This window comes from Scleropages formosus, chromosome 20, assembly GCF_900964775.1.
Source record: "Scleropages formosus chromosome 20, fSclFor1.1, whole genome shotgun sequence".
Classification (NCBI taxonomy): Eukaryota; Metazoa; Chordata; class Actinopteri; order Osteoglossiformes; family Osteoglossidae; genus Scleropages; species Scleropages formosus.
In genome coordinates this window covers 1,232,288-1,258,987 of record NC_041825.1, presented here as the reverse complement: position 1 = coordinate 1,258,987, position 26,700 = coordinate 1,232,288, and the positions used below count along the sequence as shown (strand labels likewise).

At 45.1% G+C, this 26,700-nt stretch overlaps 1 protein-coding gene across 6 annotated transcripts in view; it reads left to right on the top strand.

The window, feature by feature from the left end:
* Positions 1-26,700, top strand: part of svild (supervillin d) — a 56,186-nt gene that overhangs the window by 5,815 nt on the left and 23,671 nt on the right. For 3 of the 6 annotated variants that reach the window (XM_018728017.2, XM_029246590.1, XM_018728025.2), the window contains 4 exons: positions 13,727-14,344; positions 19,487-19,521; positions 23,638-23,699; positions 25,737-25,852. In XM_018728017.2, the coding sequence (XP_018583533.1) occupies positions 13,944-14,344; positions 19,487-19,521; positions 23,638-23,699; positions 25,737-25,852 (614 nt within the window). In that variant the 5' untranslated portion in view covers positions 13,727-13,943. Of the gene's footprint in view, positions 1-3,316; positions 3,333-13,562; positions 13,598-13,726; positions 14,345-19,486; positions 19,522-23,637; positions 23,700-25,736; positions 25,853-26,700 lie in introns of those variants that run through there. The other 3 variants (XM_018728010.2, XM_018728002.2, XM_018727992.2) reach the window with 3 other exon arrangements.

Sequence of the window (26,700 nt, the reverse complement as noted above, 5' to 3'; positions counted from 1 at the left end):
ATTTTTGTTTCTGTATAATTCTACTGATGTCCTGTCCAAGGTGTATCCTATCTCATGTCCTGTTTCCTGGATGGTCTCTGAACCACTGTGACCCTGTTATTGATAATGGATAGATGGGGGGAGATACATACGCTTTTTTAATTTTGTTGAGAGATTTCTTTGTGTAAAACTGCTATTGGGATGTTTTGAAGGAAGATGACTGGCAATACCTTACATCATTGTGCAGTTTCCTTAAGGATTAATAAATTTTGTCTATCTAGCTTGCAGTGTTCCTTCCTTTTGCTTTGTCCCTGTGTCCTTTTTCTCCAGTTTAGAATTACTGTAGTACATTGAATCAATAGGACAGTACATGTTTAATTTTCATGGCTTATTCATGCTTAAGGAGACATACATACTCATAAATGAACAGATCTTTAAGCACCCACAGTGGGCCTGAAGGTGGAGTAGTGGATAGTGTTGTCGCCTTTCGCTCGACCTGGGTTTGACCCTACTGCCTCTATAGTACCCTTGAGTAAGATACTTGCTGTGAATTGCTCCAGTAAAAATCACCCAACGGTATAAACACAAAAGTAATTGTAAGTAAGTCTTTTAAAAAAAAAAAAACACAAAGTTGCTTTGGACAAAAGTGTCAGCTGAGTTAATAATTGCAGAGGTACGTAATTCTATTAAAGTTTATAGTGAACTGTAAAAGTAGTCTTACTTACCTTGGCATACCATACAAAGAGTGGTTTTGTTACAGCAACGGCGCAAATAATAGCAATGCAATAGAAATGTACATAACAGCACTTTACAATGTGTAAAGCACAATTCAGAAAACTGAAGAAGTTGAAGAAGGAGTTGTCTTGATTAAAATGGCAGTGTGCTTTAAATCAAAATAATTCTGGCCAAGATGGGTTGTCTCATAGAAATTGCCCAACTTTACATTTATGATCTCTGCTTTGCCTGGAGAGTCAGTACTGTCAGACATTCATAATTTTGTCATTTGTATCATTTTGCCATCTACTTATCTGTACTCATCATGAATCATGACTGTGGTCTCTTGCCTTACATGACTGCTTTGGGAAGGTTACTATATGGGATGGCTAGATTTTCCTGTAAAAGTTTTCACCACATGGAATAACCCTGCGTGGAATGCAGTGCTCATTAGAAACACCTCTCGGCTTTGAGATGAATTTAAGACAAAAGCTTGAGGGGAAAATGTAAGAAGTTCCTGTTAAGACAGCTGGTGATAGTAAAACGTGTAGGAAACACATGGCTACACTTAAAGATGTCTGACACACACACTTTGAGGCAAATTACAGCTTTGGTTCTATGGCAGTGATGGAAACTTACCAATTTATCGCTACCTTCTATGAGAACGAGAAGTTTTACAAATGAGGCAGCTGTCTGAAAAAAATGGCCATTCTGCCTTGTCCACCGTTGCCATCGTCATGCTTCCTTTTCCATCCCAGTGTTTGTTTGGTTTCCATCAGGAAGCCCTTCCTACATCGACACCAAACAGCACATGACCCTGAACAGAAATCATTTAGTTTTTTCCTTCTCCTGAGGAAGCTCAGTGCACATGTATTTGGGTTTCATTGTGTATCTTGTGACTTGTATTGCAGCCACTGTGACTTACAGTGATTTACTTGTTTATATAGCCTGGTAATTTTTACTGGAGTGCCCTGATAAGGCATACTGCTGTAGAAGGTGGGATTCGAACCTGGGTCCTACGCCTACAAGGTGGTCACTTGAAGCACTACACTTGTTTTACTTACCCTGGTTCGAATTTGGTTACTTACCAAAGACCATACCATACCTTCTGCTACCTACTTCTTGGCGAAACATGTAGCTGTATGTCACTCTGTGTGGCAGAACATTTCTAGTGTGTTTTTTTTTTTTTTTTTTTGCTTTGCACATCGAATGGGTTTTCCTGTAAAGCTCAGCAATGAAGAGGCCGGGGAAGGCTGGATGGTCTGCAGCAGACATGGGGTGTGATGTTTGCTAGCACAGAGCATAGCTCCCTTGCACCCCTGCTGCCTTTGAAGTGTGGGAAGGGTTGCCATTCATGGCTAAGGTCTCCAGCAATTGTCTGCATTTCAGAGCCAAAAGCAAAAATTCAAAACAAAGGTTCCTTTTCCACTCTGTTTCCTGGACATACAAAGTGGCATTCCATAGGAACATTTCGCTCCGTAAATATTTATAGGAAGTGGTGGCCAGTGTGGTGAGCAGGAAGTTCTGGGCAGGATGCACCAGGTGAAGAGTGTAGACAAAGTAGAGGTTGTTTATGGCAAAGCAGATGCCATGAAAAAGCAAATGAGGTGAGCATGCAACACATGTGGAGAGTTTCGGTTGAACCGCCGCTTCTGCGCCAGTTCCTGATTTGTTTCCCTGACCATGCTGCTGGGGCGTCTTGTTGTGAGCAGTTTCCTCATGAAAAGCAGGATGTGGGTTAGCACATCAGCTCTACTGCAAGCCAGGGCGAGTCAGAGGTTACCAGCTGTGGACTGATCACACGTGGCTTGCCATCCATTGCAAACAAGCAGTTCTTGCTGTTGTGTCCTGAACTCAAGAGGCCAATTTCAATGCAAAACTGTACTTAAAATGCGCTGCATGAAGATCACATTGAATACGTTCTGAAGTGGAGGCTGAGCACTTTCTTTGCAAAGGGTTCATCACAAATCAAAGTGACATTGTGTGACCTTTACCCTTTGCTGTTGCCCTTTTTGGCTTTCCTGATGTCCAGACTGGACTAGACAGGACATCTGGACAAAATATTTGGCACGAAAATGCCAAACATGGTGTTCAAGAGGATTAGTTTGATCATAAAATGATCAGCCGTTCTTCTACCTGTAGTCCTGTGTGTTGACTTTCAGAAAAAGTAAAAACCATTGTCTGTTTCCACAAGGTGTGTTTTAAAAAGATGTAATGGATTGAAATGGGCCATCGGAGGACTACAGTGCGATTAAAATGATCACTGTTAAAGCAAGTTTATCCACATGGAAAGTAGGTAATAAATGAGAACACGGGATGTTCAGCACATGCTCTCTCTTTGGATGGTGGCCTTGTAGACATCAACACGCATTATCTGTGTCTCTGCTTTGCATGAGGCTCCACAGATTTACAGGACCTGACATGGGTGGGTCGGGTATGCAAATAGTGCCTGGGGAGAACAGGATGGTATTTACATCTCCAAGAAAGCTAATACATGCAGGAGGTTCGATTTGACTCCCCCTCCTCTGCGCCTACCATTCGAGCAGAAAGTGTAAGGTACTGCACAACCTGTTCTTCTTTAGAGCTGAGAGAAGAAGAGCACAGCAGTGTCACAGTTTGTGTACAGCTGGCTGCAGGGGGTAAGTGCCATTGAGTCACTTTGCACCCATGGACAACGTGCAAACTCCACACTCCCTGAGCTGGATTGGAAACCACACCTTGAACGCACAGCGCCGCTACCCACTGTGCCACCGTGCTGCTTTGCAATACATTAAAAAAAAAAGCGTAGAAGTGAAGCTGGTTCTTCCACACTTTGTTTTGAAGGCTTTCAGATGCACGGTTTGCTTTAACATGGTCATTTCTTTTGTTGTTAACGCGAGTATTCATGAGCAGCTTTTTCAGTAGACAATTTGTACACGTGTGTACAGTCTGAGTGTTGTAATGTGTCAGTTCTCCTGTCGTTTGTCCTTACAGAAGCTACACCTAGGGTGCATTAGTACTCCATCGCTGTACTCTTTTTTTTCCACTGTTTTAATGTTTATTCATCCATTTTATGCCTCTGCATTTTCTCATCTTCAGTACTGATGATCTTTGTGTAATTGGATTTCTCTTAGCTGGTAATTGGATTGTTGTTGCACAAATCCCATAGTAAAATCTAGTTTGGCTCGTATTGTTTCAAGGAAATGCTTCAGCTTCACCAAAGGCATATTAAATAAGCTTTATAGAAGCTTCAGGCTCATTTACTGTATATTTGTATGTTGTAATTGTATAATTTTACATTAACCCACGCCACCCACCCCATTTTGACTTCTTTAATTTTCTCAGGACTTGTTTGAGTTGTGTAATATACTCACTGCTTCATAAGGCTTTGCAGAGCTTTTAATTTCCTGTGGATTCTCCAGCCTTGAGGAGATATGTTTTAAAGACTAAACTATTGTGAAATCTTTCTTGATTAGTGTTCTGGGGCAGTATTTTGGTGCATAAATATCTATGGAATTTCACTGTCAAAATATAATGTGTGTGAACATGTTAGCCCCACAATGAAGCAACATACTGGTTAAGGTAAAAGCTAAAAAAGATCAGTTTTATTTGTGTGAGTAGTGTTGCCTCTGTGTCTTCAACATGCTGTCAGTTGTCGTCCATGTTTTCTCCCAACTCTGTGTAGCAATCAGCACCCAAAGGTGGCTCGTCATTCAACACGTGGACCTGCAAGGCCTGCAGACCGCAGTTGATGTTCTGAGGAGCTGCAGCATTTTGTGTGACACTGAACAAGACTCTGCCGTGTCTCAGTGTGGGAGGACTTGGTGTTCCCTGCTAGACCATATGTTTCCAGAGCTTACTGTTACACGTGAAATTGTTGTCACTCGAGGAGGCGGGTTTCAGACAAACTTAGACTCTTTATTAAAGGTGAAGATGGATAAGAAGAGAATCGGGGAAACCGCTGTCAGCGAGAGTCACCTCACTTCTTAAACTTAGTGTGTTCTCCATCTGCCATTGGCATTTTATTCAGCCAAACATTGTTTGGAAACTAAATGTGAGCTTAAGGTAGTTAAAGAACAGCTGCGTAATTGCAGCGTTCTTTCTGAGCAATGGGCCGCATCACCAGGTTTTTCTGGGATACTTGCTTCTCGTAGGCCGTGGCTGGAGAAGTTTTAGGGAACCGCAGTTCATCATGGGTAGAAAAGGAACCTTTTTTTTTTTTTTTTTAAATGAAAGAATTCCTGCAGCTCAGTCTCATGAAGCAGCAGTGTGTGGAGCTTGCAGACGGTGTCGTGGGCGCTGGAGCCGGGCTGTCAGGGAATACCGTGCAAGCGGTCGCTAATGTTGCTGACACAGTGTCTGGAGGGAGCAGGCGTGGCGGTCCGGAGCAGTCAGAAACTAATCTGGCTCAGGACCTAGTTTTGGCTAAGCTGGCAGCCGGCCAGGGCCACGTCCTGCATCGGACACATCCTACCCCCACTCCCCCCGACCCACGGCCCCCCAGATTCCCAGCGAATTGTCCCAAAAATATGGCTTTCTGTGCCACACCAAAGCTGGTTGGAGGAATGAGTCACCTCATGAAAGTCCCTGTAACATTAGAGCATTGTTCAGCCAAAACTCATAAGGGTTCTGCTAAACCTTTGCGTACTTTTATATCTTACAGGGAGGGAGAGCGAGCGAGAGAGATGGAGAGAGAAGCACGTGTAGTAAGCAAAAAAAATCCTGCTTTTGTAATTAGCTACTTATCCTGGCAGCGATGGGAATTCGGGCCATAAACAAGAATTAACTCATGATATGTCGTTTTAATGGGAAACACATTTTCCCCGTTCCCTTTTCTGTTGCTTTTCTGAGATCTTATGGCCGTGCTGTATCCTCGCCCACATTTCTATAAATTTTTTGTGCTTAATCATCTGCTTAGCACATGTTCATGTCAGACTGCATTATTGGATTACGGGTTGATGGGCCATGCTGAGCACCATCTCCCCTGGCTGGTCACATGACCACCAGTGGTAATAGACTGGACATCAGCCTTTTTGCTCACTGCTGCTCGGGAACCTGAGTGCAGCGCACAGGCTGTTTGCCTTTTTTAAGAAGTTGCTTTGTCACCTGATGCCATGGACACTCTTTTCTGCTGTGAAGGTAGGGCTCAGTTTCTTTCGGTCTCTCAGTTCCTGTCCTAGTTGTTTTAGGCTCTTTGTGTTTATCTGTGTCCCTCTTTCTCTTGCCCTCTTTCTCTCTATTTGCACTTCTCCTGGTAGGTCAGTGACCGTCACTGCACACCCCCCTATTAAAAGTACCAGTGACAAGAAAAAGAAAGTTCTTCAGTCAGTCGAATTGCTTGCTGCCCTTATCTGGCAGCAATTACGGGACCTGTTTCTCACCCTGGCAGAAAGTGTTGAGCTGGTGGAGCGGTATACTCTTGTCCCGCATGATTAGCTTGTATTTTACGGGCTTTTTATTACTGGTTACTTTGTCAGGCTAGAGCCCATCTGTATTCCGTATGCAGTTTTGTGACTTGGCGCCGATGAAGGCATTCACGTCAAACCGTTTGTGTTGTACGTGAGCAGCTTTTCGTCCAGAAGCATGCCGTCAAGATACAAAGTTGTGCCTCACAGACTGTTTAGGTCAACATGAGCATGAGCGTGCCTTTCCGTAAGTCTGACATCTCTGGTCCTGCTTTCCACACTGTTTAGAGCTTATTTATGCTGTTCACAGAGCCTCCATCTGTGTTGCTTTTCTTTGTCAGATGCAAAACCTGTGGTTGCAGGTGACATTGAAGGCTGTTTGTGTTGTTCCCATGAAGTCAGAACCACCAGGTCTTGGGTAGAAGCAGGTGACTGAGACCCTGAGCACAATGACAGATAGTCACACCTCTTTGTCCTGGTCTTGCTCCCAAAGTCCTGGTAAACAAAGGAAGGTCCTTCTCAATGAAGGAGAACTTGCACAAGGCTACAGCAGCATACCTGCAAGAACACGACTAAAACGGAAGTATGCTCCACAACCTAATTGCAGTCATACTTGTTTTGTTCCCTATTGGGAAATTCACTGTGTGCCACTAAGCCAAATACATATGTTTGGATTGTGAGGAAAAACCCATGCGAATATGGGAGAGCCTGCTGACTAGACACAGTCGGAGGGAGTTCGAACCCATGTTCTCTTGCACTGTTCAGGTGCTGTGAGACAGGAGCGCTATGCACTGTACCACCTTTTCCACCCAATATCATGTGGTCCACCATTATGTCAGATAGAAATTGTATGCAGACTAGAATCTGGCTCAGAATAAATACATAAGCATATTTAGACAATTTTATTTTATAAAAATATGACAAACTCTGGCTCCAGCACATATCTGGAATACTCACCCTTCTTCACATTTTTGGGCCTCTGCTTGTCGGTGTTGTAACGTCACGTTGCTTTGTCTGGAAAGTTCGCCATCCTGGAGGCGTAATTGCTAAATTTCTTTGGGGGGGGGGGGCATGTGAGGCGGTGCTTGTCAAACTAGTCTTACCACACAGCCTGGGTTAAAGGTTTACCTTCTTATTTACCTTCAGTTCACTATTACCTCTTGCTGTGTTGAAGTGTTTAAGTACAGGTGTGATTTGTCGTCGATCATGGAGTAGTTTATTGAAGAAAGCTGCACTGCTTGTGTACACCATGTTTCCGCCTGACGTGAAAATTTGAAGACAAGCTGCAGCCACTATGTGCAATGTATGTTTTATAATCATATATATATATATATATATATATATATATATATATATATATATATATATATATACACACATATAACATACATACATATGACAAATGCATGTCAAAGGAACAGTTTTGGTTCCAGAGCCAAATCAGAACCTCTTTTACGTCTCCCCAAGGATCCTGTGAGTCTAAAATTTGATTTTGCGAACATGTATCTTTTGTAGGTTGGTGGCAGTCAAGACTGGAATGAAAATATTTTCTGTAGCCTTTGACTCATTTTCCCATGGAAAACCCCACACTGCTGTATGCAGTAAAAGTTTGTCTACAATGTGGTTTGTGTTTGTCAGACATGGTAAATTGTTCCACGAGAGATTGGTATCATGTTTGATGGCGCTAGCATTTCCCTCGATTTCCTTTTACATTTAGTAAGTTTATTTAAACAGGTCGAGCTTCACCTCGAAATGCTTCACTCAGATACCTGTGAGGGATTTACAACCGTTTTGCTCTCCATGCCGCCTCTGTTGACATAATGAAGAATTGTGACGGGTCAGTGAAAGACACGGTGCTGGTTGGCAGAGCATCTGACCACCAGTTGTAAGGTTTAAAAGAAAAGAAAAAAAAAATTATTGGTCATTTTAACACTGTGTATTAGTCTGTGTCTCAATGGGGACGAAAGCCACCCGTGGAATGAATTGCAGAGCTTCTGTCAAGAACACAGTGCTGTATTGTGGTGACGGCTGCTGTGGCATCATTTACTTTACATTCATGCATTTATTAGATGTTTTTCTGAAAGTAAAAGTGCTTTTCCCAGCAGATGGAGGGTTGACATACACATACGTACATGAAGGTATGCACCATGGTGGGGTAGTGTTCTGTCCGCTTTCACGTGGCAATAAAGATTCAAGTAGCAGTACACCTATCTTTATTTACTTTTTTATTTGTACTTTTATCCACGGAGACTGTGTTAATGTACTTATTATTAACCCATTTATATAGCTGCATACACTTTACTAGAGTTGCTGTACTAGCGCACTACAGCAGGAGGTGGGCTTCAAACCTGGGCCTATGGCATGTAAGGCACAACCTCTGACCACTGCATGACCAGCTGCAGGGTCGTGACCCTGTCTCTGGAAGCCAACTTGGCCTGACTCCACCGAGGTGGAGCCCCGGTGGTGCCAGTGCGAAATGGATCCGGACCGCTGGGTCTGTGTCTCCCATTACCCTTTGGAGGTTGCAGATGATGCGGTGCATTGGCTCCGAGCGCTCATCTCTGCGCTGCCAGGGGACCCTTTAAACTACTGTACTTACAGGGTGTTTTCCAGCTTTTCACTTCCAAATTCCCATTAAACGAAACCTGCGGGTTACATGAAGTGAGATGGACCTTGTCTGACTCAGAGTTGTACTTGCTATGGTGTACTTACTTACCTGCATCTACAAATGATTACCAATCTGTAAAAAAGCATTTTCATATCAAAACTAAATTATTTGCGAACCATCCATCCATCCATCTTCTTCCGCTATTCGGGGCCGGGTCGCGGGGGCAGCAGTCCGAGCAGAGTCCTCCAGACTTCCTCTCCCCGCACACCTCCTCCAGTTCCTCTGGGGAAACCCCAAGGCGTTCCCAGGCCAGCCGGGAGACATAGTCTCTCCAATGTGTCCTGGGTCTGCCCCGAGGCCTTCTCCCAGTGGGACAAGCCCGGAACACCTCTCCAGGGAGGCGTCCAGGAGGCATCTGGAACAGATGCCCAAGCCACCTCAACTGGCTCCTCTCGATGCGGAGGAGCAGCGGCTCTACTCCGAGCTCCTCCCGGGTGACCGAGCTCCTCACCCTATCCCTAAGGGTGCGCCCAGCCACTCTGCGGAGGAAACTCATTTCTGCCGCTTGTATCCGCGATCTCATTCTTTCGGTCATGATCCAGAGTTCATGACCATAGGTGAGGGTAGGAACGTAGATCGACCGGTAAATTGAGAGCTTTGCCTTACGGCTCAGCTCCCTCTTCACCACAACAGACCGGCACAATGACCGCATTACTGCGGACGCCGCACCGATTCGTCTGTCAACCTGCCGCTTCATTTTTCCCTCACTCGTGAACAAGACCCCAAGATACTTAAACTCCTCCACTTGAGGGAGCAACTCCCCCCTAACCCGGAGGGGGCAATCCACCTTTTTCCGACTGAGAACCATGGCCTCGGATTTGGAGGTGCTGATTCTCATCCCCGCCGCTTCGCACTCGGCTGCAAACCTCCCCAGTGCACGCTCCAAGTCTTGACTTGATGAAGCCAACAGGACCACATCGTCCGCAAAAAGCAGAGACGAGATCCTGCGGCCACCAAAACAGACACCCTCCGTTCCCTGGCTGTGCCTAGAAATTCTGTCCATGAAGGTAATGAACAGAATCGGTGACAAAGGGCAGCTCTGGCGGAGTCCAACATGCACCGGGAACAGGTCTGACTTACTGCTGGCAATGCGAACCAAGCTCCTGCTCCGGTCATACAGGGAACGAACAGCTCGTAGCAGCGAGCCCCGAACCCCATAATCCCGAAGTACCTCCCACAGGATGCCACGAGGGACACGGTCGAATGCCTTCTCCAGGTCCACAAAACACGTATGGACTGGTTGGGCAAATTCCCACGAACCCTCCAGCACCCTAGTGAGGGTATAGAGCTGGTCCAGTGTTCCACGGCCAGGGCAAAAACCGCATTGCTCCTCCTGAATCCGAGGTTCGACTGTCGGTCGGATTCTCCTTTCCAGTACCCCGGCATAGACTTTCCCAGGGAGGCTAAGGAGTGTGATCCCCCTGTAGTTGGAACACAATCTCCGGTCCCCCTTCTTAAAAAGAGGTACCACCATCCCGGTCTGCCAGTCCAGAGGCACCGTTCCCGAACTCCACGCGATGCTGCAGAGGCGTGTCGGCCAAGACAGCCCCACAACATCCAGAGACTTGAGAAACTCGGGGCGGATCTCATCCACCCCCGGAGCCTTGCCACCGAGGAGTTTTTTGACCACCTCAGCAACTTCAGCCAGGGTAATGGACGAGTCCCCCTCCGAGTCCCCAGCTTCAGCTTCCTCTACGAAAGGCGTGTCGGAGGGATTGAGGAGATCCTCAAAGTACTCCTTCCACCGCCCGAGGACATCCTCAGCTGAGGTCAGCAGCGCACCACTTCCACTGTAAACAGTGTTCGTGGAACACCGCTTCCCCCCTCTGAGTCGCCGGACGGTTTGCCAGAATCTCTTTGAGGCCGACCGAAAGTCTTCCTCCATGGCCTCACCGAACTCCTCCCAAGCCCGAGTTTTTGCCGCGGCGACTGCCAGAGCCGCGCTCCGTTTGGCCCGTCGGTACCCGTCAGCTGCTTCAGGAGTCCCATGAGCCAGCCAGGCCCGATAGAACTCCTTCTTCAGCTTGACGGCATCCCTTACTTCCGGTGTCCACCACCGTGTTCGGGGATTGCCGCCGCGACAGGCGCCGGAGACCTTATGGCCGCAGCTCCGAACCGCCGCCCCGACAATGGAGGCGTGGAACATAGTCCATTCAGACTCAATGTCCCCCACCTCCCTCGGGACCTGGTTGAAGCTCTGTCGGAGGTGGGAGTTGAAGATATTTGCCAATCATTATAAGTAAAATGGCTATTTCCAATAGTTCACGCAGCGCCTCTTGTGTTTTTAGTCATTATTACCATCTGTCATGTTTACCACAAGGAGACAGGGTGATAATTTTACTGCTGAGTGACAAAATGGTCTTCTTGAGGTTTCTAGCTTTACTCCAGAGACAAACCTCAGGCTGATTGAGACTCTCCTCAGCTCACTGTTTTTCAGAGGTGGTTTAGCCGCACTTTGCCCCTGTGAGCATATTTTTTTTTGTGTGTGTGTTTGTGTGTGTGTTTTTGATGGGAAGGCTCAAGAGCGGCTGAGAAAGGGGAGTTCTAATTTTACCATTTTGAATTGAAGCAGCTGGGGAAGTGAAGGGCGTTCCCACTACTAGGGGCAGCCTGTTGAAAACACTTCTTTTCTGGGCTCCCATGTGATTCCTCGCTTCCCTGTGCTCATTCCCTGGTCTACATCCTGCAAAGGAACGCAGTGTTTCATGCCTGAGGACACTCACATTTTCCAAGTTACTCTGCTAAGTGTGTACATATACCTTCAAGGGTACTTGCAAGTGCCTTTGGTCTTTGTTGAAAGTGGAGATGTGGAATTCAACAGTCTTGCTACTCTCGCTTCCTGCATTCCCTTGTCCTGTGTGAATAGCGAATGAAGTATTGACTTGCTACAGCACAAGTTGTTTTTGAGCTTCCAAAATATTCCCATGTGTCTCCCCTTCCTTGTCTCTCTCCGCTGGCTTCCTATACCTACTTGCATCGACAATCTGGTTATGGCCTTCAAGAACTTCAGTGGATCCGCTGCCTGAAATCTGCAGATCCTGTCCAAAGTTGGCGTTGTGTTTAAAGATGGGAGTCAGGGGAAGAAGGTAGAGACCTAATAAATGGACATGGGCTGTGAGAACATACAATGTAGCCACTGTTCTTGTCTGCAGGACATTTCTTGCCCAGCCAGGACTTCCCTGTGAACTTCTCTGAGTCACCAGCAAGAGCTGGAGGTCACTGAAGTGCCAGCAAACCATATGACTCGTTTCGTAAGGACACCTTGGGTTTTGGTGGCATGAGGTTGATGTACAGCATTTAGTTCCCCTTTTTTGGGGCTCAAAGACCTCGGGCTACACACATAGAAGGAGCAACTTAGAAATCTGAAGTGCGCAAGAGAGCCAGTACAGTTACGGTTCCTTGATGCATAAATGTGCCTGAGATATGACTCATAGCTGTGTTTTTATCTCTGTTGGGGAAAATGAGAAATGTTTCCAATTTTTTTTTTTTTTTTTTTTTTTTTGTTGCATCTCAAATTTAGTGTGATTTACAGTCTAATGAATACATATAAAACTGCTGAGACACTAAGAATCATTTGTCTTTTTAATGACTGCGGCATCATGGGAGTTCAACACAGGCCTGTGTTAGTGACTCTTTTACCTGGGACTTCTAGTGTTTTCAGTGTCTATTTGCCCTGTATTACTGCAAAACTCTTAATACCCCTTCATTTTTTTTCATGGGGTCATACAGATTCCTGGGGTGTGAGGCAGCAAAGACCCTTATTTTTTAAAATCCCTATTTCAAGCCTTGTTTGCGGCCCATCAGGTCACACAAGTGCGTTTATCCAAGCGCAGAAACCTGGTCTTTGGACATGTGTCCAAATTCTCCTGAAGCCCTGGGCTTCTCCTGTTGCGTTCCCCCTCAGGGATATTTCCCAGATGTGTCCTGTTAACTTCTGTGATCTGCTGCAGGAATTTAGGAGGACTCCCCACCCCCACCCCACCCCGGTTAGATAAACAGAGCTCTTTCCAGCACACACAAATGCCAGCCATCACTGATAGCATTAGTGGGCAACACCCCTCGTTTGGAATGTAAACGTGACGGGACCTCTCTGTGCTGAGGGTTATGAGCAGGCGCACGATGGCTGTGCTTTGGACTTATGTCTGCACAATGGGATTTGGGTATGGAGTCAGGAGTGTGTGTGACATGGGTGGGGTGTATGTGTGCCACTTGGAATAGTTATCAGGTACCATTTACATTTATTCGTTTAGCAGGCGCTCCTTGCAGTGAAAGCAATGTACTATTTAGCCATGTCCAACATGACTTCCAGTACTACATATACTGTGGTACGCTAACTACAGTCACTCACCGTTTGAATCTGTGTCTGCGATCTGTCCCACTGACAGGACTCTGTGTTATAGACTGAAGTCGTGCAATGTAGCAGTCAGCTGGCTACAGTGCTGTGCGGGGGGCCGAGCACCGTGCTGCGCTAAGCTGTCGCGCTTGGGCTCCCTGGGGCCTCATCGGTCACAGGATTGGCTCGCTCCCTGCTGTTATTGTGCACAGCTGGAGAAATACTGCCAGCGATTGAGTGAGACGCACCAAGGAAGGCTGGCAGTGCAGTTTTAGTGTAAGCGTAGCTGTGTGAAGGGCACAGATTCATTTACATGAGGTCTAGGACTTCTGAGTCATTTCTGTTTGAATGGACAAAGATTTGCGTTTATTCATTTAGCTCACTTTTTTCCAAAGTCACTTGTAATGTTTTCCCTGTTTACACAGCTGGGCAGTTATTACTGCAGCAGTTTTAGGGGAAGTGCTCTGTACCTGGGTCCTTTGAGTCCAAAAGCAGTGGCCAATGGACAAGGGCTGATAAGTTAGTTTTTATTCCGTCTTTTTTTTTTTTTTCCTTGTTTCTTCCTCCCTCTCTCTTAACTTTGGTGTGTCATGTGTATATGTACTGTGTTAGTGCGTTGAACTGATCACACTGTTCTCTGTGTTCCAGCAGTCGGTCCAATGGCTTTAGTGGAATGACCAGGCCACCAACAGGTCCATTGGAAGTGTCACTCCTGTTGGAACCCTTGTTCTGTTTGCCTGTGAGCTTATGTGCCTCTAACACTGAGTGTGAGCGCTGACCCGAGACCAGAAAGAGGTCACACTTGTCAATGGTTCAGTGCAGCTGGAAGACCAAGTGCTGATCATTCTGAAAATAGCGAAGCGCCATGGATGCCGCGCAGGGTCCAGTGGTCGAGTCCAAAGCCGAGCGCATTGCGCGCTACAAGGCGGAGCGGCGGAGGGAGCTGGCGGAGCGCTACGGCAACACAGAGGAACTTCCTTACAAGTATTTGAAAAGGGAGAAGAAGGAGGCCTTGAACACAGCTGCCGTGGAACATAATGCGGTGCCCGAGTCGGACACCCCTCGTCCTGCTGAGGTCACGCAGCGTTCGGACATGGTCACCGCGAGCGGGAGTGATGGGTGCGAGGAGCCTGAGGAGGCCAGCACCACACATGTGCCACTACAAGAGAAAGGCAAGGTGGTCCCCTTCTGCAGTGAGCCCCCTGCTCAGAGTATCTCCAATGAAAACAAGGCAGACCCCACTGGTGGTGTGACCCCCCAGGGCAGGTAAGATTCTCTTAATGACCCCAATGCGTCACACTTTGCGTCTTCCTTCTCTGCCGCTCCCTCTCCCTGTTAGAAAGTGTTTTACAGCTGTCCCTGCCATGAACCATAACAGCTGGAGGAACTTAATGGGCCACATATACGTGGGGATTGTTGACTTAACTCGATATTTCATTTCCTGCCATGACTTTTAAACCATTTGAGGTTGATATTTATCCAGCAAAATCTCTCATGGATGTGAGTATTATGTGTCTTGGGAAAAGAAGACATGTAAACGTAAAGAGGCTAATGGGATATCCCGTGAGGTTGTGTGCGCTAGGAGAACACCCTTGTTTCCTGGAATATTGCTTCCTCTTCATATTTTGTGCAAATGCTGCTTTCCTTTTGCATTGTCCTTTTCTACACTCGAGATGGAAACACAGCAGGCTGCAGAGTGGCTGGGTCGCTTTACTCCATTAACCCTAAAAACTATTTAAACTGGACATTTCCACAGCTTTGAGGTGTTCTGTTCTGACATGCCCTCTTTTCTAACCCACGTTTCGTAAAGATGCGATACATTAATAACCCTTTCTATGTCAGACATGTACAAAGTAGCCTGAGGAACGGAAAAGAGAAACGCCCCAGGTTGGCTCGCCTCAACGGCACTCACAGTTCCAGCCCCTTTGTTTTGTGCAGCTTTTGGCACTCAGCTTTGGTTCTGAGTGCTGAACCCCAGCAGGGTGTGAAAGGAACAGGTTCGATGTTCGCTGCTTTTTGCGCACAGTCGGTGAAACCCAGGAAAGTACAGTGCTCCAGGAGCTGGGTCAGCATCACCGTCACCTATCGCCACCCGGTGATTTACCGCCAAAAGTGTGGTAAAGTGGATTTTTAAATCGACCAACAGTGTCAAATGCAGATATACCGTTGTTTTATACTGATGTGTGTTCACTGTTATAAAGTCATTGACAGAAGGTCAATAGTAGTAAAGTGTTGATTGGAAAGAGCACTGGAAACACTTGCACTGGCATTTTCAGTCTGCCATGAAAACCAAGCACTTCAAGTAATTTTTCAATTTATACACCCAGGTAATTTTTACTCTGTCAGTTGAGAGTAAGTATCTTAGTCAAGGGTACTGCAGCAGGAGGTGGGAGTGAAGCCTGGGTCCTTCAGATGCAAAGCTCCAAGCAGTGAGAGCAGTACACTACCAGTGTGCTCCTGTGTGGTAGAATAGTGAAAAGTGCCTGTTGTTGTGATATTTCTTACATTTGGTTTCATGTGGTTCTGCAGAATTTTTTTTTTTTGGATGAATCACTGTAAGTCGCTTGATACGCAAACCTCACACAGTAAGTCTCTTTTGAGAAAAGCTGAATGAATATATAATAGTTATAACCTTTTTTTTTTTTACTTTGTACTTTTGAATTACTCTTACGCTTTGTACAAAATTTTTTTTTCTCTTTCTCATTTACCTTTTGTGTTTTTTTTTTTTATAAGTGACTGGAAAGGCTTGTCACAGTACCGGATATTGTTTTGCAGGTCAATTATTGATGTAGTGTAGTGAGTAATTTTGCCATTCAGCTTTTTTTAAATGATTTTTTTTTTTTTTTTAGTAACAGCTGAAGTGTTATGCTGAGAAATCCATGGTGTGTTACACTAGTAATGTGGACAGGCTGCTTCGTCATGCAAAGACACTGCGTGCCCCCCCAGGCAGCGGAGTGACCTTCAAGCCTTCACACACTCTTAACGTGACTAGTGGACAAAAGTGGCTCTGTTAGTCTCCTCAGTGACCTGTGGAAATCACAAGTGGCGTTTTCTGCCCCATAAACCACACCTCACCTTTAAATATCCCTCATTTGCGGTGGCAGGAATCGCAGTATAATCACAACTGGACAAGCAGTATGTGGCGGCGTCACTTTCCCAGCAGCGGAAGGAAGGAGAGAGGGGGGTCTTGGGGTTTCCCGTGCGTTCAGCGGAAAGGCCCATTGCCTGCCTTTATGTGTGCCTGTTTGTTTGTGGAACAAAGCAACTGTGCGCTGGCCTGACTCTTCTACTCCCAGAGGAGCGGACATGTGGTCATTCCCTGCACTGGCTGCTTGATTGTTTCATTGGAACTTTCCTTGCATGTCTGTGCTGCTTTCACAGGCTTTTTTTTTTTTTTTTTTTTTTTTTTTTAAAATAAAGCTTTGCACTTCTGTGTCTGGGGCCCAGATGTTGTGGTGACCATGGACTGGGAACCAACATTTGTGCTTAGCTGGGCACTTGGGATGAGAGCTGGTGTCACAGCTCTCCTAAAGTGCAGTCCAGACCCCAGTGTGATGGATTCTCACTTGTACTGAACCCTGACGCTCATAGTATCGCACTATGGTATTTTATGGCATCTACTTCAAAGGATAAACTTGTTCTGGTTCCACTTAAGGATTTGGCTCTCGAGTATAAACTTTGTAGCCATTCTTCCACTTTCAGTATGAAATTTTTCATGTATCGTGTGAGCCATAAGTACAGTGAGCAGACTGCTGACATGTTGGTGTCTTTATTGAACCAAACATGGGCTGAGAGCACATGCCACTCTCATGTTGTTTTGGTCCTGAAAGTGTTCAGAAATACCATCATACTTTTCGGAATATTGTTTGAAAGATTGGGCTAGAGATCCAAAAATAGAGTATGCACTGGGTCACTGCAACATTAGCAGCATCTGCTCACTTTCAGTTTCCTTTAATATCTGCACAATCACACACACACACACACACACACACACACACACACATTTTCAGAACCGCTTGTCCCATACGGGGTCACGGGGAACCGGAGCCAACCCGGTAACACAGGGCGTAAGGCCGGAGGGGGAGGGGACACACCCAGGACTAGACACCAGTCCATCGCAAGGCACCCCAAGCAGGACTCGAACCCCAGACCCACCAGAGAAGAGGACTGTAGTCCAACCCACCACGCCACCGCACCCCCCGCTCTGCACAATCAATAAAAGCATAACAACAGAGATTTACTTTGATTTACTTCTTAATTAGGTTCTATGGTATATTTACACACACACACACACACACACGTTGGCTGAGCCTGACCCCCGCAACACATGGTGTAAGGCTGGAGGGGGTGAGGACACACTCAGGACGGGACGCACCCAGGACTGGACGGCAGTCCATCACCAGTCATCCCAAGCGGGACTCAAACCCCAGACCCGCCAGAGATCAGGGCCCGGCAAAACCCGCTGTGCCACCATGCCCCCTGTTATGGTATATTTCTAATAATTAAACATGCTTTAAATTTTTTTAAACTTCAACCTACATTAAAGTTAAAAGTAATTATAACTACGTTTAAAATGACAAATTCTCAATTTACTCTTCACTGTCATTTGATGACTGGCTTTTACCCTGGTTCCCCAGCCAGAGAAACTGTGCTGGGAAAGGGGTTTATCAGCAGGACCCGGTTAAATCCATTCAAGGAAGTGTGTTGTATTTTATGGTGCAGAACACGGAGGGAAACACAGACTTGAGCCTCTGGAGCTGAACTGACTTTCGGGGATGTTGTCTCTATGTTCTTCTCACCACTGGGACGGTTACGCTCACAGATGTCTCGTTGAACGGCGGTGTGAGAACCTGTGATTCTCCTGTTGCTTAAGTGGAAAGTCACCTGGGGCAGGGGAGCGGGGGTGTGTCTTAATACCTTCCATGTGTCCATCCCCCATGTCTCTCCATAGAAGATAAATGTTAAAAGATGCTTCTGAGATGCTGCAAAATGTTGGCAAATGATGCGGGGCCCTTCGTGCACACTTTCTGGAAGGATGGCTCCCCTCAGAGCCGAGTTCCAGATGTTCCCCATTCTGATGACAAGCCCGCAGGGGGAAACTGACGGACATCTCCATCTGAAGAACCCGGGATCACAAGCTGCGATCCCCCGTTTGACAGAGATGGGTTTAATGCGTCCTTCTCCTGTCTTTGGCGAGACATAATTGCAGTCCGTGGGGAAAGGGGGTGAGTGGAAGCTGTGCAGCGCTGAGCCATGAGTAATGCTCCGGCGGGGGGCGTTGGGAGGGGACGGGGCTATTCCGTCTAATTAAGGGCAGGAGCTCACCAGCTTCTGGAGCAGAACCAGGCCAGGCTAATGGCTGCATGGACACAAACGTCAGTCACTTTCTACCCGTGACCTTGTGCTAAGTGATACTTTGTAATGGCACGGGGGGGAGGGGCTGTCTGTGCACCTTTGAAGCTTTGCATACATACGTGTGTGTCTGTGCATGTTAGCACCTTAGGCCCTACTCTTCTCTTTTCTGTTCCTCTTTACACAATGCTGTGCGTTTCGGAAGCAGTGCACGTGAGCTGTCTGCAGGGTCGCTTGACCTTTCCCCTCGACCCAGTGGAAAAGCGAGGCCTTGTGGTCAGTCGGCAGTTCCACACATCCTCAGGACGGTGCAGTAGAGGTCATCGGAGGTTATCAGTGTGCCGTGTAGCCCCTCACTCAGCTCACTGACCTGCTCTGTGACATAGCATTTGAGCCCTTTGACACGTCCTTTTGTTTCTCTTCTACATAAATTGGAAAATATTTGTTCTGGTCACACCGAGTGCTTAAGGTTTTATTATTTCCCAGCCCCTGTTTGTGTGTTATCACTTAGATACCATAATTTAGTGATGTAGATTATGTGTCTGTACTGTGACCCAGGTGTCTTCTGCTGCTACTAAAAAATGTGACACTGGAAAGGTGATACATTGTTGAAATCGCTAATGAATCCATGTTTGAATGAGATCTTCATGTCACAGTAGAATTGCTAAATTATCAGTTTTTTGTAGACGCTCAGAAGCTGTGTGAAACCAGAGCATACTGGCTTATGCTATAGATGTTAAACATTAATATCTGATTTGGGAAATCTGTGATTAAATACCTGTCAGATCAAAGTGTACATCCTGGGATGAAACTGTCGACCTTTTGAACACATGTTTCCGTGTTTTGTGCTTTTCAAATGTGTCTTTGAGTGAGTGGCCTTTATTCCAACACACCCTCAGCTTTGCAGCAAAGAAGGTGCTTTTTCAGGTGGCTCCTGTCCCCGGCTCAGGTGAAGTGTGGGTGCCAAGGAGTAGACAAAGTGTACTTTGGTCATGTACCATGATCAGTTGCCATTTTCAAGTCCCTAATGCAGTTTGTGTTTTCCTTTACCCCTAGTTTGGTGGTGACTGAGGCACTGGAGAAGCTGATAGGTAAGCCTTACCATCGTCTTTGAGACCTTCTGTGTGACACACATGTTCCTGACCTGACTGTTGATCGATCGCAGTCTTTTCACAACCGTTGAGAGAAAGCACTTTAATTTTGGCACACTTGAGTGATGTGATTGAACAGCAGGTGGCGTAGTGCTTAGAGCGCTGCCTTGCACTCAAAGGACCTGAGTTTCGGTCCCACCTCCTGTTGTTGTACCCTTCAGCAACACTGTTATTTCCCAGCTGTATAAATGGTGAATTGTTGTGAGTTGTTTTGGAGAAAAACATCAGGTAAATAAATTTAATTCAATTTCAGTTCAATTTATTTTTATAGAGTGCTCTTCTCATGCAGTGACACAGAGCGCTTGAACACAGGCATAAAGCAAAGAAACAAATACATCAGCCAAAGAAATGTAATGTAAATATCCTGCTGAAATGTGCTTTAAAATCTTTCCTGTTTTTGATGTTCGTGACGTAACGAATATACAATATTGTTGAAAGTATACATGCATTACAGGAATATTAATACCTGAGTGCTGAGTGGGTTACAGTGTTCTGGATGCACAAGTGAAGGAGACACAGAGAGAGTGATGGAAATATGGAGGCTGCGGTTCCCCTCTGCATCTTACACACTTTTATTATTTGTCAGAGAATGTGAGTAATAGTGCACTAATGGTTTTTCACAAAATAGACACACACACACACACACCTAGGTATTCCTGGCAGTAGTTGGGCCGGTACACAACATCAGTCACGTATAAATATTTCTGCCTGTTTTGGTGGAAAAGTGAAACTAAATTGAGAAACTGAAACTATTTTTTTTTCTTTAACAATCCTTGCTTCCTAGTTTTACATTTGTAGTGTGGGCTAAGTGGTCATTAGTAAAATAGTCTTGACTGACACAGTGGTTTGCCTCTGGAAAATTAAAAAAAAAAAAAAAAATCAATTAAAATTTATTGTACAACTTGCAAGTGCAATGAAAAAAATGTATTAATTTTTTTTAGCCTGCTTGGAGAAGTTTCAGAAAATAGGGCCTAAAGAATGAGTACATTTCAGTTGTACTTTACACGTGTTGCTCTCAGCAGTCCTGACTGACCTGTACTGTTGTGTGTGGAATAAGACCGTGTGTTTTGCTGTATTTTGTGCTTTGTAGGCACATGTTTACTGTTGATCTGTTTTGGGAGTACTTGCATATTTATGAAAAATACATTATTATTATGTGTACTGTTATTAATCTTATGACGTGTGATAAGGTTGATATGGTGAACTGGTTATACGTGCAGTGTCACCCCCCCATCCCCTGTGTACGGTACAGCTACACTGTATAAGGAGTTAATATACATAGTTAGTTTTATTTTAAACTTCAATATTGATTCAGACAGTATGTTTCAGTAGTTCTAAACTTGTAATAATTTGTAATAATTTTCTTTAGCACTTTAATTTTCAGACCAGCCTGAGCAATTGAATTGGACTCGTGTCCCTTTCTGAGTGTTTCTACAGTCATTTATGGGAGTTAATTTGGCCGTAAACGTACCGTTTTATGGCATTAAAGAGCATGTAGTGAAATAAACTCCTGCAGTGAAAGTAAAACCAGACAGGACTGATGTATTGTTGATAACCTTGTCAGCATTCAGTGAAGGTGTGTGCTGGCTTCATTGAAACACACCAGACCATATCAGATCAACACGACAAACGTCTCTCACACACCATGTTGTTAAAAAGTAGCAACATATTTGTGGAACAGCAAAAGGAGTAATGTTTTCATCCTCAACACTGTTGTGGCCTTTCACTGTTTTATAATTTACTTCTGTTTTTTAACTCGAGTGAGTATTAAGTCATTGAAGTATGACCAACGTGGAGCTCGCCAATTGTAACTCTTGCAATGAAGAAAAGGAGATAGGACCCGAGCGCGCACGCGCACACACACACACACACACTGACTGAAACCGCTTGTGTCGAGCGGGGTCGTGGAAACCCGGCAACGCAGGGCATGAGGCTGGAGGGGGAGGGGACACACCCAGGACGGGCCGCCAGTCTGTCGCAAGGCACCCCAAGCAGGATTCGAACCCCAGAACCACCGGAGAGCAGGACCCGGCCAAACCCGCTGCACCCCCGCGCCCCCTTCATCGGAGCACAAAAGAGCCAAATGCAGCACAAACTGTCATTCCTGTGCTTTTGGAGTGGAAGGCCCGCTCAGATCCTTACTGAAGGTAAAGGTTCCCATCGGAAACCGAGCGAAGCAAGATGTTGACACCCAGCAGAGAAGAGATGATGGGTTTTTTCGGCGAAAGGAAAAATTGAGAGAGGTGCACAGATGCACTGCCTCCTCTGCTGCAGTGAACACACACAACATTGGCCCGAGTTCATTGGAGTTCCTCCGATGGGCTCTTGGGGGAACGGTGCTTTGCAAGAGTGTGAGAGAGACGCAGCTCTGTCACACACCGTGCTTGAGGGAAACCTGCAGTTGGACGCGCTCTGATTTCTCTCAGATTACTTCTCCTGATATGGTTCTTTAAATCTGCGAGTGAGAACACTCCAGAACGCATCTGGAATCCTCACATGGCTAAGCCGTTCCACTCGAAGTGGAAACATTTTGCTCTGATTAATGTCGTGCAGTTTCATTGCAGGCTTGAGACTTTTTCACTGTGTTCAAGCCAGAGTGCAGTAATTGTGAATTCTAACACAACGTGAACTCCAGGTGTAATCTGGGTAATTCAATGTCTGTAAGCCCTTGATTTTGGCTCTTATGTGCTACAGTGAACTCTCTCTGTGCCTAAAAACTGCTCAGTTGCTTCCAGCTGTCAAGAAGGGTGTCAAAATACATGTGGTGTTGATGTTCTAACAGCTCCATGGATGAGCAGCACGTGTCACACGATCACCTATGTATATCTGTGAGACTCAGTTGTACAGCCCCAGATATGGTGCTGCTGGACAATCAGACTGTGCTTCACGAATCGCATATCTACATATAGAGCTCTTTTTCGCACACTGCTCTTTAGTTCGAAAAAGAGCTCTATATGTTTTCCTTTCCTTTAAGTTGCGTATTGCTTTGGAAAGGCGTCTGCGATATGAATAAATATGACTGCGGCGTTCGTGTCGACACTCAGTGCACAACTGCAGTCTTTATGATGACTTCAGGGATTGATTGTCACAATGATTTTCCTGTTCTGAGTGAATATGAGTGGATGAAAGATTTAAAATTCGAATTTTTGTAAAAACGTGGACTTAAAGCACTGAAGAAAGGAAATGAAACGGTAAACTCTTTAATCGGAGTTTTAAATGGTCAGTTTGAAATGCATTTACAGATTGTGGAATAATACAGTTGTTATGGAAGAATTTTGCACATTCCATCAATTTTAAAATCTGCTTTCAATAAAATACTCCTGTTACTCACAAAATTGCTCATGTTCAAGAACTAGTTCAGTAATGTGTGATACACTGAATGTGTCCCGCTTGCCAACAGTTGTGTAGCCCCCTCCTTCTCCTTCACTGTCTTCTGTTGGGGTCTTGATATCAAGTCTTAATGTTACGTGTGGTTCAGGTGTTTACTTTTTCTACGTTGATTTATCCAGGAAAAAAAGGTTTTGTTGTCATTTGTGTTTCTAATACTGTTTTCTGCATGTCAGCTCAGTATTTAATTTGTACTCTGTACTCTGTCCTACAATCTGTGCTTTATCTGCTTATGCTTTGTGAGTCATTCTGGCTAAGTAAATATATGATGAATTATCAATATTGTTGTTGCTGATGAAGATGGTGATAAGAATAATTGCTTGGAGAGGTTGATCTGTTAAGTACAAAAACTTAAGTGTATTGTTTGTTCCAAAGGTTTTTTGCTCGCTAGTGGAAGATGTGATTTAAAAAAATGTTATGCATAAAATAAATACATGAACAAATTTTTGGAACAGTGCTTAACTAACATACATGGTCACTAAAGGTGTTCAGATACAGATTATGACTTGTATGAACAAGTCATAAGTTTGTAGGCAGTACCTTTTTTGCCATTGTTTCGGTTTTCTTTACTGTGTGTGTTTTCTTGCTCCTTTGTTTTCTGTTTTTGTATTCAGACAGCGGTGCTGTGTTTGACATGGTCCTGTGTAACGTGTGTCTTTTTTCTTTCAGCCGCAGGGAAAGCCGATGACTCAGCGAAGTTGGGCGAAGCTGCCAAGATGTCTGTCTGTAAAGTAAGTTCCTCTTACCTTGTAATTCCGAAGTAATGTTCAGTTTTTCTCCAGATTCTGTTGTTTGTGATGCTGCGATACGTAGAAATCGTGTGCTTTTTTGAGAGATTCGTGCTGAGTTGATTTCTTTACACACCGCATGTTTAGATGTTTGCGCTTTGTGACTCCTGGGAACCTGCTGGGACAGAATTAGTCAGCTCAGGTGTACCTTTTGTAAGTGCACCTGTGAAAAATGTTGCCTTTGTACACAAGACCGTAGTTGTTAGAGGTTGTGTGCAGTCATTTTGTCCCTCTTACTTGTCTAGTGTTTAGCGAGGCCGTTGCTCAGAGTGATCTGTTTCCTTTCTCTTCGTTCTGTTACCTGGGTGAAAAATGGTAAGAATTCGAGCTGCCCTTGGGCTTTTTATACGATGAGTCACATGCTGGAAACAGGCCAGTCCAGTTGTCCTCTGGTGCTCTGATGTCATCACTTTGTCTGCATGTCCATCAGGCGTGGTGCACTAAGGCAGGAGAAAGGACCTACGTCATTAACTATGCCTTTTGGTAACAGCTTGTCAAGTGCACCCCCCTGGCACTGTCTTGAGGGGACGCACACACACGAGAGATGACGGGGCTCAAGACTTTGGATTAGTGTTCAGAAGGACCTTGGTTAAAATTACAAAGCTGTCAGCTTGAAGGTTTCTACACCTTTACTGAATCTTAGCCGCAGTGACCATCTGCAGATTTTTTTTGTGCACGTCCTAAAGCATTAAAACATCAGTGATGTGATGCCCTAAGGACCGACACACACTGTGGAAGTGAGACGAAAATGAAAGCTATATAATGGCACACTCTTGAGTCTTGCTGACGCCGCATTAAAATCTACAGAAATCCTACCAAAGGTTGAGGATGTTCAAAAGTTCTCCAGAGGTTCTGTGCTAGTGGATTAAAAAATATATCCAAAGTTATTATTTCTATTTTTTGCAGAAGTTTCTGTTCAACGGCATGGGAAGATCCAAATTGTCGTGGATTTTAGGCCAGGGATGGGCAGTAACTACTTAGGGGCAGGGGCATGAAACCCCCATCCATTTTAAAAAAATGTAATAGTTTAACTTGTAAACATTTTATACATATGTTAAACACGAAGAAGAAGGGTAGCGAGTATATCCGTGTTAGAAGTTCTCTTTTACTGGAAAGTGTTCCAGATCCTGTTCTCCTAGTGTCCATCCCTCATGGTTGATGCCTGAGAAGAAAGGCAATGTTAACGGAACGAAAATGTATGTTAACAAAAATTGTTGCTGTTAGTCGGCTAAAAACAATGTAGCGACAGGTATTGGAGAAGCGTGACTGCCCACCTGTGTTTAAATTCATGCCGAGGTGTGGTGTAACGCTACACCTTAGAGTCTGGTGTCAGGTGCGACGGGGGCGCTGGCCACAGCTGTTGCCGTGCCAGAATGTCCATTGGATATCATCCCTTTTGATTTATTTAGAGCTTTCTGGGCTTGCTTTACTAGAGCACGACTGCTTTTTCTGCCCTGTGTCCTGAAAGCTGAGCTGCTCTCCAGCTGCGAAGGAGGAGAGCCGCACCTGTATTGAATGGCCTCTTCACGTCTCTGTGAGGCTCACCTTCTGCACTACATGTCTGTCCCTCCAGGCCCTTTGGAAACACTGTGCAGCCATTTCTCAGGCCACGTGCACTTTGGTGAGGTATTTGTTGATGTAAATTTAAGAAGTAAAACATTATGTGCCTGGAGGGGCAGTGGAAAAAAAAATTAAGTTTTTTTTTTTCCTGGTCCTTGCAGTAAATCATACAATTAAGTAATGTGTGGGATATACACCAGATGTGGGGATTATGAAAGGTCCCCTACTGGATTAAAACATTGTCTGTTTCCATGTGAAAATAAACTGTTTTTTTTGAGTCGACTGTGAGAGGTCCTTGTACTCATTCCTGGCCAGCACTTATGAAATACACAATATTTTGCTTTGTTTTTCTTTGTTGTGACTTTGGAGACTGCATCTGGGCGGAATACACCAATGTCCATTTGGTATCTGTGTTTGCAGGAGCTGGGGAACAGCCTTCCTGGAAGCGGTGACAGTGAACGCAGAGTGCGCAGAGCCAATGAACAGCGAGCGCTCACCCAACCAATCACAAGCGAGGAAATGGTCGCAGCTTTCAGGTATGCGGGGTGCGTGACCTCCCATGACCTGCGCTGCTTCGTCTCAAGATGGATTTGTCTTACAGCACTTTTCCTAATATGAGCAGTACTGTTTATATACAGGGTGTATATGCTGTATATGTGTGTATATATGCATATATAATGTATTTATATAATAGAAATATGTATACATAACATTAAGTTACATATCATCATTAGGAGAATGTTTACTAGATGCGTGATATTGCTGTTGTGCGATTGACAAAGCACACTCATGACGTTTCGACCAGACTATTTAGGGAAAGAGTAATGAAATACCGACATGTGAATTGCGGAGTTTTGTTAAACCCAAAATCCATTAAATTGTGGTCTGATAAACAGAGGATTTATTTTGTACAGTATAATGGAAATACAATGGATAACAATGATATAACACAAGATGCAAGCACACAGTGCCAGAAGACACCTGAGAGCGTGGGTACATGATTCCCGCAATGCAGTCTCGCTGTCTCTCAAACAGCAGATTGCTACAGCGTTCAAGCGCGAATTCAGTTATCACACCAGATTGAGTGTTATGGACCTGGACTGGATGTCACAGACTGGATTAATGGAAATCCGGACCGGTTAACGATAAGTAGTATTAATTGTTAGGGACCAGATAAGTGGAAAAACTGGATACTGGGAGACTGGATAATGGCAGATGAGTATACCACCAGTATGTAGTGTTTTGTAGTTTTGCTTAAAGCTGTTGCCAAGGACTGGGGTTTGAATTCCCACTCTTGGTGTAGTACCCCAGAGCACAGTACTAATGTAGAATTGCTCCGTAAAAATTAGCCCACTGTATAAATGGATAAATAATTATATGCAGC